Source organism: Boleophthalmus pectinirostris, unplaced genomic scaffold, assembly GCF_026225935.1.
Source record: "Boleophthalmus pectinirostris isolate CB_2022bp ecotype Guang Dong unplaced genomic scaffold, ASM2622593v1 HiC_scaffold_1, whole genome shotgun sequence".
Taxonomy (NCBI): Eukaryota; Metazoa; Chordata; class Actinopteri; order Gobiiformes; family Gobiidae; genus Boleophthalmus; species Boleophthalmus pectinirostris.
In genome coordinates, this window is record NW_026570970.1 from 12,578,453 (window position 1) to 12,592,366 (window position 13,914).

General features: G+C 39.6%; 1 protein-coding gene across 1 annotated transcript in view; it reads left to right on the forward strand.

Annotated features, from left to right (window-relative positions):
• Positions 1-13,914, forward strand: part of LOC110163944 (WD repeat, SAM and U-box domain-containing protein 1-like) — a 34,383-nt gene that overhangs the window by 1,608 nt on the left and 18,861 nt on the right. The window contains exons 2-7 of the mRNA XM_055150441.1: positions 227-414; positions 948-1,034; positions 3,281-3,374; positions 5,181-5,214; positions 5,312-5,352; positions 7,644-7,750. Of these exons, the coding sequence (XP_055006416.1) occupies positions 227-414; positions 948-1,034; positions 3,281-3,374; positions 5,181-5,214; positions 5,312-5,352; positions 7,644-7,750 (551 nt within the window). The remainder of the gene's footprint in view (positions 1-226; positions 415-947; positions 1,035-3,280; positions 3,375-5,180; positions 5,215-5,311; positions 5,353-7,643; positions 7,751-13,914) is intronic.

The window sequence follows — 13,914 nt, forward strand, 5'->3', positions numbered from 1 at the left end:
CTCAGACTGTACTCACTCTCTCTGGGTTTGAACATGTCCAGGATACACCGAGAGAGCAGATTGTTATGTGCTTTAAACATGACAACTGCAGTATTGAGATTAACGAGATCATGTAATTTTAATGATGAATGAATGTATTTACATACAGTGCTCCCATTACTCCCCTCTGCTCATCTAGAGCATCTCTACACACTTTTATATGACATGTAGTTATGTTTATCTCCAGGTGTCTTGCTGTGAGTGAGGCCAGTGTGGTGGCCTGCTGCTTCTCTCCGTGTTCTCAGATGTTTGTGATGGGGAGTACCCAGGGGTGCCTCCAGCTGTGGGGAGTGGACGGGAGCTCGCTGTGTGTCCAGAAGGATGCTCATGACCTGGGAGTGACCTGCTGCAGCTTTGCTCCACAGTTCACAGTTGGTGCGTGTTTGAGATCTCTTCACAATAGGATTTAATCTGCAGATTTCTGTTGTTTATGTGGAGTTTTACATCACAGAGTCTATTTTGTTGTAGAAATGTTTTGCGGCGGGACTCTAAAAGCTGCCATAACCATATGCTCTCCATGGACCAATATTATACTTTTATTGCATTTTAGCACCAGAGATGAAACTATATCTAATCTAATAACATGAATAACTCACACTTAATGTAACACCTTTGGTATTTTCTATTATTTGGCTTCCTGTTTTGCTCATTTATAATGAGATGGTATTTGTAAATGTTGTTTAAAAATGTAATGTTTAGCTGGGAAAAGCATTTGGAAAACAGTTCCAAAATGATAATGCAACAACTCTTGATTCATGAGCATTTATTTATTTATTTTTTTACAAAATCGGTCATTTCTAAACACATTTTGCCTCTAAATGCAAACATTTCAGTGAGTAAACACTGTGTTATTAAACCCAGTGATGCACAAACTCATGATTTCTACAGAGTCTGTTTTCCCTTTACAGACGGCTGCTGCGTGGAGTTTCGACTGGCCTCCTGCGGACAGGACAGCCAACTGAAAATATGGATTGTCTCTCAGCGTGAAGGAACAGGTACGCTGACCCCTGCTGACCCGTCCAAACACTGCTGGCTGAGAGGGAGCAAAGAGGGAGCAGAGAAGGAGGAGAGAGGGAATAGAGGAGAGAAGAGAGGAAGTAGGGAGCAAAGCAGGAGTGGAGAAGGAGAAGAGAAGCAGCAGGGAGGGAGGAGAGAGGAGGAGAGATGGAGGAGCGGGAGTAAAGAGAGGACGGTTGGGACTAAGGGGAGGGAGGGAGCAGAGAGGGAAGAGAGGGAGCAGAGAGAGGCTGCATGCAGTTGTGTTAACCTTCAAATCTCTCAGCTGAATAGAAGAATTTTATTAGTGAGCAGAATAAATCAGCAGCTGGCCCAGTCATTAATAATGGATCACTTTAAGACATGCTTCTGAAATACAACGATCGGGAGTGCAGTCAGGACCAGGTGCATATATCCCACTGACATTTATATCTACTACAGTCTACAAGCCTTACACAGCACTACAGGAGCGGTGTGCTGTATTAGGAAAATCTTAATTAATTATCCATCTAGAGTCGGCGTTGTTAGTTGCTTAGATACGTTGCCGTGGGAACATGTTTAAGAGGAGGATGCGTCTCTGCTGGTAACCTCCTAATGTCCGTGAGGAGTTTAATCAAACGAAAAAAAAACATGAATAAATTAAGGATACTGACTGATGTGTGTGTGAGTTTTATAAAAGATATTTATAAAGAACGTTGAATAGAAAGAGCGGTTTTGTGGGTTACTGTTTGAAACTCGTGGAACTGTTTTGTAAAAAAAATTCTCTTTTGTGCTACCTGATGGTTTAAAGAGGAAAAGTTGTTTAGACCTGGTTTAGACCTGGTTTAGACCTGGTTTAGTCCTGGTTTAGACCTGGTTTAGTCCTGGTTTAGTTCCTGGTTTAGTCCTGGTTTAGTCCTGGTGTAGACCTGGTTTAGTAGACCTGGTTTTAGTCCTGGCTTAAACCTGGTTTTAGTCCTGGTTTAGACCTAGTTTAGACCTGGTTTTAGACCTGGTTTACACCAGGTTTAGACCTGGTTTTAGTCCTGGTTTAAACCTGGTTTTAGTCCTGGTTTAGTCCTGGTTTAGTCCTGGTTTAGACCTGGTTTAGACCTGGTTCAGTTCTGGTTTATACCTGGTTCAGTCCTGGTTTAGACCTGTTTTAGACCTGGTTTAGTCCTGGTGCAGACCTGGTTCAGTCCTGGTTTAGACCTGGTTTAGTGGTGGTTGGGAAGAAACTCAGGGTGGGGGCTCTGTCTCCAATCCAAAACGGTCACCCAAAGCTGAATTTGAACCCCTCCTCCTTGAAGATGACGTCTTTGGACTGAAGAATGTACGAGAGGCACTGGTGGGAGGGCAGTTTAGTTTAGTGTTGTCAGGACAGACCGTACAAATAGGGTTTCTAGGTAATTGAAGGTGTGGTTGAGATATGCTGTGGTTGACTGGAGAGAAGGTTGAGGCGTGGTCCAGCTCCTGAACCTCAGTTAATCCATTAGTGTTAAATACACTACCGGTCAAAAGTTTTAGAACACCACGCGTTGACCAAATCTACATTTTTGATTCATAAAAGTGTCCACCTTTGGCAGATATAACAGCTGAACACACTCGTGGCTCGTTCTTTTTACACCAGAAATCAAATATTCTTCAGAAAGTTCTTCCCAAGTCTGTTGCAGAAGTTCCCATAAATGTGTGGCACTTGAAGGTTGCTTGACTTTCACTCTTCTGTCCAGTTCATCCCAAAACCAGCTCGATGTTTTCAAGCTTTACCATCTTGTTCTTTTTTTCTTGAGGTAGTTTTGGCAGAGCTTGGACTTGCGTTTTGTTATCTTTATCTTTTATTTTTTTTTACCTCTGGCTGTTCATTTCTTACCTTTGTACCATTTCAAGCTCTTCATTGGACTTGAACTGCAATAAATAACTGGAAAAATTAGGGTGTTCTAAAACGTTTGACCGGTAGTGTGGTTATCTACTAGAAATCAGTACATTAAAGTTACTCACAGAAATTATTACTTTGTTATGATTGCCCACACATAAATATAACTTCAGGTGCAGAGTTAGTGCAGTGTTTATTTTGGCCCGTCTGTACACTGTATGCAGCCTATGCCTATTGAGCTGTGACTGTAAACACGAGTGCAGACAGCTGTCAGTGGGAAGCACAGATGTGAACAGCGGGGGAAGATACATCCTAAAGTTTGGTCTCATCTGTTCTGTTCTTCCAACTTTTACTCACTTTAACTTCACTTTATTTGTTTGCCGTTGATTACAGTGCACTCCGTGAAGCTGCTCCACACACTCACAGGCCAGTCTGCCCCGGTCCTGTCCTGTGCCTTCTCCTCGGACGGAGCTCTCGTTGTGTCTGGGTAAGAATATGCAGTATCTGTCATTCAGTTACCTGGTCTAAGTGGGAAAACATAATATAACCGCTGCAAAGTAAATCTGAATCCGTAAAATGTTTGTATCAAGAAAAGAAACGTGCAAGATTAATCGAACTCAACCTGTCAACATCAATATTTGTCTGGGACCCAGGATTTGAAAGGTCAACATATCCTGCTTGTCTCCATGAAAATGTTATTGCCTCGCCTTGAATGTGCCGCAGTATAGCATTAAACCTTCTATTAAATCCAGTGTTGGAAGTAACGTGTTATAAAATTAATGAATTTCTGTAATGCATTGCTTTTTGCTGTAACCCAGTAATGTAAGGAATTACAGGGGGAAAAAAATTGTAATATTTTAGTCGGTACAAATGTTAGTAACACGTGAATCACAATGCATTTTTAACCTGGATTGAAGTGGTGGGTTTTTTGTTTTTCTTTATACAAATTCGCTAAAATCACCGCGATATAAGCAGTGGTGAAATGGAGGTGCCCCCTTGTAGACCGTCGGGTAACCGCGGGCGAAAACACCGGCGCAGAACTCCGCGCTCCATGGAGCTAATCGCAGCTGATGCCCGATCTCGCTTTGCAGACACGGGCTTGGGGTTCTCTCAGAGGCGGTCTTAGATTCCAAGTCCTAGTCCAAGATTAGTCCTGGTTTGGTCCTGGTTTAGTCCTGGGTCAATCCTGGGTCAGTCCTGGTTTAGACCTAGATTAGTTCTGGTTTAGTCCTGGTTCAGTCCTGGGTCAGTTCTGGTTTAGTCCTGGTTCAGTCCTGATTTAGACCTGGTTTAGATCTGGTTTAGATCTGGCTTAGTTCTGGTTTAGTTCTGGTTCAGTCCTGGTTCAGTCCTGGTTCAGTCCTGGGTCAGTTCTGGTTTAGTCCTGGTTCAGTCCTGGGTCAGTCCTGGTTTAGACCTGGTTTAGTCCTGGTTTAGTTCTGGTTCAGTCCTGGTTCAGTCCTGGGTCAGTTCTGGTTTAGTCCTGGTTCAGTCATGGTTTAGACCTGGTTTAGTCCTGGTTTAGTTCTGGTTCAGTCCTGGTTCAGTCCTGGGTTAGTTCTGGTTTAGTTCTGGTTTAGATCTGGTTTAGTCCTGGTTTAGTTGTGGTTCAGTCCTGGTTCAGTCCTGGGTTAGTTTTGGTTTAGACCTGGTTTAACCCTGGTTTAGTCCTGGTTTAGTTCTGGTTCAGTCCTGGTTCAGTCCTGGGTTAGTTCTGGTTTAGACCTGGTTTAACCCTGGTTTAGTCCTGGTTCAGTTCTGGTATATACCTGGTTTAGACCGGGTTTAGATCTGGTTTAGTCCTGGTTTAGTCCTGGTTCAGTCCATATACGGCGCAAAAGTTCAGCATCTTCACACAGTTATTTTGGTGAGAGTAACTTAATAGTAATGGCAAAATATCTTATATTTTAAATGCAGTAATATTGTACTGTAAGAAATTACTTTGAAATGACAGTAACAAGTCATAAATAACACATTACAGTTTTAAAGTAACTTGCCCAACAGTGATTAAACCTTAACCACTGCTTCTTTGGTCCTGAAGAACAGAACCGAAGAAGCAGTTTGAGTGAGTTGTGAAACATCTTCAATCAAAAAACTTTTATCCGGTTGACAGAATTGAATTTTTCTTTGCTCCTTTATCCAACCAGAATGACTGAGGGATTACACAGACATTACTTTATAATCATTTTTGGGTTCCAACAAATCATAGTGAATGTAGATTATTACAAAGTTGGCACATTGATCCATTATAAAAGTCACATTGCAGTTAAATAACTCTTTCTCTTCTACATAGATCTGTAAACAAAACTGTTGCCATATACGATACGGTGAGCTATTTTTACATTTTTTTCATCTTTTTATCTCAACAAAACCTTAACCTGTGATAACTAATACTTTCTCTCTTCTCTTTTTTGTCCTTCGTAGAACCTTGGGTCTCTTCTGTACTCCCTGAAACAGCACGACAGGTAAATGGACCAATCTCCTGCCGCTATGCAATCTCCACACAGCCTCTTCACAAACTCTGCTAAAAGAAACATCAATGATCAGATCAAAACATGTGATTTTTGCCTGATTATTTTTCCCCCCGTAGCTGTGGGGCTCTGATGTAACAGCAGTAGAGGTACACAGTTTTTTCTCTTCGTCTGACTGAAGTGGTATCACAGGCAGGCGGCACTGTGCTTTGAAGTGTCTGGAAGGATTCTGAGACGCCGTTTCTGTCTTGACTTTATGAGGGGGAGTTTAAAGGGCTTATATTATATTACGCTATTTTCCCATCTATGTTATAAAGTTATTTTCTCATCACAAACATACAGGGAGTTGTGTTTTGTTTCATTCACACATGTTAATCGCACAAATCCTACATATTTAGAGTTTTTCTTCTTTACTAACTTCATTCTAATACAAGAAGTGAATCCGTGTATCATTTGTTTATTCATTTTTCAAAGTAAAACCAAAAATAAGAAAGCTAAAAAACAAACATTTTCTTAATTATTTGTCTCCAAAAGCAAAATTAAAAAATGGATAATGATTTGTTTTTTCAGTTTTCGATTTTGTGTTTAAATGAATAATGGAAAAATACGGATAAAGGCTGTTTCCCGTTTCAGGACTTAAACTGTGATGCCGGACGTTTGCGCCGCATACGGACTGAACCAGGACTGAAATACCAGGACCAAACCAGGTCTAAACCAGGTTTAAACTAGGACTGAACCAGGACTTAAGCCTTTCTTAGTCCTGGTCTGGTCCCGGTCTGAATCCTGATCTCAGTCCTGATCTCAGTCCTGGTCTGGTCCCGGTCTTAGTCCCAGTCTCAGTCTTAGTCCTGGTCCCGATACTCAGACCTGGTTCAGTCTGGTTTAGACCTGTTTTAGTCTTGTTTTAGTCCTGGTTCAGTCCTGGTTCAGTCCTGTTTTAGTCCTGGTTCAGTCCTGTTTTAGTCCTGGTTCAGTCCTGTTTTAGTCCTGGTTCAGTCCTGTTTTTGTCCTGGTTCAGTCCTGGTTCAGTCCTGTTTTTGTCCTGGTTCAGTCCTGTTTCAGTCCTGTTTAGTCCTGTTTTAGTCCTGGTTCAGTCCTGGTTTAGTCCTGTTTTAGTCCTGTTTCAGTCCTGTTTTAGTCTTGTTTTAGTCCTGGTTCAGTCCTGGTTTAGTCCTGTTTTAGTCCTGTTTTAGTGTTGTTTTAGTCATGTTTTAGTCCTGGTTCAGTCCTGGTTCAGTCCTGTTTTAGTTCTGGTTCAGTCCTGTTTCAGTCCTGTTTTAGTCCTGGTTCAGTCCTGTTTTAGTCCTGTTTCAGTCCTGTTTTAGTCTTGTTTTAGTCCTGGTTCAGTCCTGGTTTAGTCCTGTTTTAGTCTTGTTTTAGTGTTGTTTTAGTCATGTTTTAGTCCTGGTTCAGTCCTGGTTCAGTCCTGTTTTAGTCCTGGTTCATTCCTGGTTTAGTCCGTATGCAGCGCAAAAGTCCGGCATTGCAGTTTAAGTCACGGAAACAGGAAACGACCGTTATCCGTTTTTTCCATTAAATTGCTCCACTGTGTTTTTAAACTCCATTCAGCTTCACTAGAATCAGTTGTATCATTTCAGCCCTGTAATTGTCTCTCTACTGAACCAAAGGTAAAAAATGTAGCTGTTAACTTGAAAACTACCTGTTTGTGACATCACAAGGTGGAACAAAGTATTTTGCGCTTTGGGGATATAGACAGACTAAAGCCCTATTCGCACGGGATTAGTTTTACCTGTGGACCTTTGGTGATTTGTAATAATTGTGGAGGATGCCTGAGATCTTAATCCTCTGTAAATGCACCATGTCTGTAATTTGTAAAGTAAAAATTCTGCAGCAAATTATCTACTATATTTCGCCAAACACGGACGTCCGGCGAATCTGCATCTCAGTGTTTGTTGTTGTAATTGTGCCTTTTCTGTCTCTTTCTCTTTTTTTCTGTGTTATTTTCTCTTTCAATCTCAGTCAATGTTAGTAAAATAGAGTAATTTATGGACTTTGCTGATCCCGTGTGAATGTGCTGCAAGTAACACAGATGTGGGGCGGTAATTTGCAAATTACCAAACGTCCTCGGGTTGTACTTCTCCCGTGTGAATAAGGCTTAATAATAAAGGTTTACTCAAACTTGTATGAATGAAACAAAACACAACTCCAGGTATGTTTTTGATGACGTAACAATGTTATAACATGGTTTAACGAGTAAATTTTCCGTAATACACGATCTTTAAAGCTGATATCATTTGTAATTCTGTGTGGTTGTTCTGGTTTAGATATGTTACCGCTGTGGCTTTGTCTCCTACAAAACCTTTGCTGGCAACGGGCTCCATGGACCGGACAGTCAGAGTGTGGAGGATAGGAGATGGGGATGACACAGCGGGTAAATATTGAGGAATAAGGTTAAAAAACTCTTTCTGCTATCTGCACTTATGTATAAAATGTGTGTAAGATTTTGATTTTGAAATTTCATAACTGTGTCCCTAGATGTAGGACTAGAGTCAGACTTGAGTCACTACTTTTAGGACTTGAATTTGATTTGATAAAATAGACAAAGACTTGGGACTCGACTTGAACTTGAAGGTCAGTGACTTGGGACCTCACTCGGACTTGAGATAACTTGATGCTTCTCCTAAATATATATATGTTTTTAGAAAATACTTTTCTCTTCACAGTTGATAAATGGACCATGTCAACTTCTCTATTTGTTACTTTGGATGTAACTGAAGCACTGTGATGTGGTATCCTCAAATGTACTACAGTAATATACAGTACAAAACAGAGGGAACTACATAGAACATGATCCTTCCATTTCAGTGCAGACTACATGCACTTTTAAATCTGAATTCTTTCTATTCTGACCATAATAATTCACACTAAGATCTTGTCAAAACATTTAAAAAGGAAAATTTGCATTTCTACAACTCTTATATAAATATAAATAGTCATATATAAATTTACCATGACTTTTTAAGTACAATTTAGTTTAAAATTCATGTAAATTGCAAAAATCTAAGCTATATTTGGTACTTTTTTGTTTTAAAGACTTGAAATGACTTTGAAGGTCAAAGCAGACGACTTGGACTTGACTTGGACTTATGGGCCAGTGACTTGAGACTCGACTTCAATCAATTAGTCAATCAATCACTCAATTAATCATTAAACAACCTTATTAATTCCAAAAGGCAACTCAGTTCGCACATCTCTGGTCGTGCGCAATCCATAAATAATAATGTAATAAAAATAAAAACAAATACATACATACATACCTTCAAACCTCAGTGCATCAGGGACACAGTAGCAAATTTACTCTCCATTTAAAAGCTTCATGGCAGAAGGAATAAAAGATTTTGCGTAGCAGCTGGTCTTGGATTTGCCTGTATTTGACTTGGGACTTGACTCGGACTTGAGGTCAAAGACTTGAGACTTACTTGAGACTTGCAAAACAACGACTTGATCCCACCTCTTCTGATGGCAGTTCTAATAATTGTTTTTAAAGTTCTTATGTTACACAAACCTTTCCTGACCTTTATGACCGGTCTGTCCTCATCTTCTGGGCTCAAAATACTCTGTTCAACTTTGTGATGTCATGAAGCGGTAGTTTTTAAGTTAATAACTACTTTTTACCTTTTGTTCAGTAGAGATTGGCAATTCCAGTGGCTGAAATTATCCAAATGATTCTAGTGAAGGTGTATGGAGTTTAAAAACACAGTGGAGCACTTCCTGTATGAGAGTGTAACCTGTTTTTGAGAGAAGAAGTGAACTTAAATCTGCAGGGTTTGTGTGTTTAAACATGTGTGAATGAAACAAAACACAACTCCAGATGTGTTTGTGATGAGGAAACAATATTAAAACATCAGAAAATAGCCTAATGTGGGTCCTTTAGGTGCAAAAACATTAGAAGAGAAACTGTAAACAGTCTCTTTAACGATTTTCAGAGCACCACGATGACACAATCAACATCTACAGGCAAGGTGATGGAAGTGTCTTGCCTGAGGACACAACAAAAGTAATGTAGGTAATGCTGGGAGAGAGGATTGAGCCTTTCAGCCGTACTCATCCCACCGCTACTGCAATGCCTTTTAGTGTTTACTTTTCCATATCTAGTGTTTGATTACATTTTAAATTAACTCTGAAGCAGTCGTTAAGGAGTATAATTTGGTTAAGGGTAATGAAATAATATTGTTTACAGTTCTTCTTTATAAGTCTAAAATTCATTTCCGCATTATTAGGCATAATGAAAGGTTGAGAGCGCTTATTATCACTCACTGCTCTGAACTTTCTTCATTCTCCAATTATGATTTCATAGCCGGTGATGCACGTAGGATTCAGCCAAGCGTCGTCTGTAACTGTCCGTAAAAGTTCCAAACAGCATGGTCCAGTAGAGCGGCACTTTGTTGTGATGACGTTTTCAACAACGTCAGCTCCCATTTGGCTCAGCGGCCTCGTTTCTTTTATTAAGCTTGTTTTAGATCAACATTTAAAAAGACGATAATATAACAAAATGATCCACGGGTGTCATGGATTAAAACTATAAAGCAGACACGAGTACAATATGTGTTCTTTAATACAATTGTTTTATTTCTAAAATAATAATACACTGGAAATAAAAGAATATCTAGGTAAGTTAAAGTGACTTAAATTAAGAACATTTCACTTTATTTGAGTCGATTCAACTTGACAAATGAAATTATCTGCCTGCTGGGTTTCACGTGACGTCACAGGGCTCCGTTTGTCAGCGCGCAAAATCAGATGGAGGGCAGGAAGTGAACTGACTGGAGGAAGCTAGTGAAACACTGTTGCGTCTTTGTCTGGAAAATGCCTGTGTGTTGTGTAGTTTACGGCTGCGCCAATCGTTGTAACCGAGAGAAGGAAAAACGTTTTTTTAGAGTACCGAAGATAGTCGTCCACAAAGGTCAGAAATGGAAAAAGCTGACAGAACAACGACGTAAAAAGTGGATTACAAACCTATGTTTACGGTCGGGAGGAGCAGAATCCGCAAATCATTAAGGACTAACGGCTAACGACGTTTGTTGACATTAAATAGTTTGGATAGATAGGTTACTGCCGATACACTGCATTTTTTTCCATAACGGTCTATACACATAAAATAAGAGAAACACTCACCCTGGCCAAGACCAAACGATAATCATCACGTAGGCGTTTTGCACCAAGGTTGTGGACCCATCCACTGACAAAAAAGTTATTTGCCTCCAAACTTTTGTACGCCTTCATCTGTTGTCTGGTGTAGAACGATGTCTGGACGACTAGGTAGTTCGTGATATTCTCTGCCTCGATTGTCGGCAAATCTTTTACTTCGGTCAAAAATTCACTAATTTTTATAAGATAGGGTCACATCCAATATATTTGTCAACTAACTGCTCGTATCTTTGCCTTGCTACTAAATCCTTCTAATAAGAACTCTTCGCCATATCTGTATTCTCCATCGCTGTGTTTGTCGTGTTTGTCTTCACTTCCTGCCCTCCACCTGAAATTCGTGCATCATCGTGATCACATGACTGAAACCCTCATATGGAAGGAGTGTGTTTTTCTTAATTCAAGCAACATTCAATTTTGTTTCTTATTTTAAGTGCAAAAAGTTGTTGTTTTTCTGATTTTAAGTGTAGCAAAATGTATTTTCATATTTTATATTTTTACTCAGCATGGTGGCTGAGTGGCTAGCACTTATTCCTCACATCAAGAAGGTTCCAGATTTGATCCCTGGGTTGCCTGGGTCTTTCCATGTGGAGTTTGTTTCTGGACGGGTTACCTCCGGGTACTCAAGTTTCCCCCATCAACCCAAAACATGCTACATAAGTCTCCCGGAAGAATACCTGACAGTTAAAGGTCAGTTAAATACAATCAGTCAATTATTCTGCCCAGGGACTACAGGTTGGAAATTGGCACTGATGCTACAACCTGGTACAATGCATCTCTACTGTTAAGGTTAATGTAGATGGTGCACTGTCCCTGTCTCATTAAATAAATAAACTATAAGTACAAAAAGTTTTCCACTGGCAAATAATTTTACTTGTCAAGTGAAATTTACTCAAATCATGATAAAACTTTTTTAATTCAAGTTTTAATTAAAATCAAGTTTCACTCGAATGCTTAAAACAAGTGAGTAACTACACAGAACGCACTTTTTGTTCTTTAAAAGCTAACATATTGAACAAAGGGCCCATATTATGCTGTTTTCTGATCTATGTTATAAGGTTGTTTCCTGATGACAAGGTGGGAACAGAGTGTTTTCTGTTAAAGAAAAGAACTCAGCCTGTAAATATGCAGGGTGTGTATGTTAAAACAAAACACAAGTCCAGGTATGTTTGTGATTTCATGTCTTCACTAGAATCGTTTGGATAATTTAAGCCGTGGAATTGACTATCTTTACTGGGCGAAATTTGTTAAAGATCACTGTTAACTTGAAAACTATTGCTTCGTGACATCACAAGGTGGAACAGAGCATTTTGAGCTTTAGAGATGTAGACAGACTAATAATAAAGGATTACTCAAACATGTGTAAATGAAACAAACACAGCTCCAGGTCTGTTTTTGATGAGGTAACAACATAATTAAGTGGTTAAAAGCTCACAAGAGACAACTTTGCGTAATATAGGACCTTTAAACAAAGGACTATTATATATTTGCATGGGTGATGGTGCACATAAAAAGAAGCTAACTGCGTACTACGTGAGTTCTGTGGCTCGCAATTTCCACTGGTACAAAATCCCCTCAAAGCTAATTTAGCCCCAGAGCCTTAATGAATATGGGAGCAGAAGCCAAGGTGAAAAAATGCAAATGAAGTCATTTTGAAACATCTGCCGTGAAAACATGCCACTTTTGCCAATTTAGTTAATGTTTATTTACACACAGCTGCCCGCACCACATTCTGTCATCATAACGTCATATGAGAGACTGCACCCACTGTTTAGCCTGCAATTCTACCTCTTTGTTTTCTTTCCAAAGGAGATACCAAGCCAGTTTGGTTATTTTACTGTGTCAGCTGGTATCAGGTAGTGCTGTTGTGATACTAAGAGTTCAAACTCCCAAGTCCGACACCACTATGATCATAAAAAACTCTCTTTCTTTAGACAATAGAATGTGATTTTCAGCATTAAATAATATCATATCGAACCGTTGTGGTGAAGAAGGAGCTGAGACGAAAGGAGAAGCTCTCGATTTACCACTCAATCTACATTCCTACCTTCACGTCTAGTCATGAGCTCTGGGTACTGACCGAAAGGAAAAGATCGCGGATACAAACGGTCAAAATGAGTTTTCCTCTGCAGGGTGGCTTGGCGCTCCCTTAGAGATACGTTGAGGAGCTTGGAGTAGAGCCGCTGCTCCTCCACGTCGAGAGGAGCCTGCTGAGGTGGCTCGAATATGTCTCTCGGCTGGCCTGGGAACACCTTGGTCTGTAGGAAGTGTCTGGCGTGAAGGAAGTCGAGGAGTCCCTGCTTAGAGTGCTGTTCTTGTGACCCGGTCCCAGATAAGTGGAATAAAATGGATGGATGGGCATTAAATAATAGTACTTTTTTTATATTACCATGTGACATTATATCAGTGTAATTGCTCAGTCGTCTGGGTATTTTCCACATTGCTCCATGGGCGTATGTGCTCTTATACTTGTTCTGATACAGCTCAAGATCATTCTAAAACTATTCAGGAAAGGTTCATTTCTGTCCTGAGAATGTGACTTTTTTAGTATCGTTACCTGCTCAAATGAATATCTACTTTCAGTACTTGTTTGGCATTGATTAGTATCTGATTCTCAATACTTTGGACAACCCTAGTATCAAGTTTACAACAAAAACAAAAAACAAAATCAAACTGAAATATTTATACAGACATAGACTAATCAAAGAGGATCAGAGTGCTTTCAATTAACTTAAAACAAAACTGGTGGCGAAGTGGAGGAGATGAAGAGGATGAGAAAAAATGAGCTGCAGAAAAAACATTACAGCATGTACCTGAAATGGCATAATAATGGAGGGGAGAGAGTGCATGTATATGAATCACTTCATTCAGGTGAAACTAGCTGCTGGTGATTGGCTAAGAGCTACAGACAAGTTAAAGATGATAGAAAAGGATCAGTGGAATGAGTTGTTTTTTTGTTTGTTTATTTTTTATATTTATTGATGAAAATGATAAAAATTTGCTAGTTTCCTTTCATTTTTAAGTAATATTAAAGTATTCGGAAGAAAAAAGCTGACAAATTATACAAAATCATGCACCTTCTACTTGCTTGAACAATTTTCCCTCCGTTACTTTTCCCTCAGTTACCATGACCTTTCTTAATAAAAAATCTCATTACTCAAAAAGTAAGAGGTTTTTCAACCTAATCTTGTACCATATGGTAGAAAACTATATGAAGCAAATATTCAAACCAGTTTGTTAAGGATATGTAAGTGAGAACCGCTAGTTATCACTGTTTGTTTTTATTGCCCAAAAAGTGCTGCATATTTCATTCCCTCCGTTACTGACATGAGTTTTTTAATTTTTTGTCAACAAGTTGAAAGAATATCACAGGTTTAACTTTACCCTGTT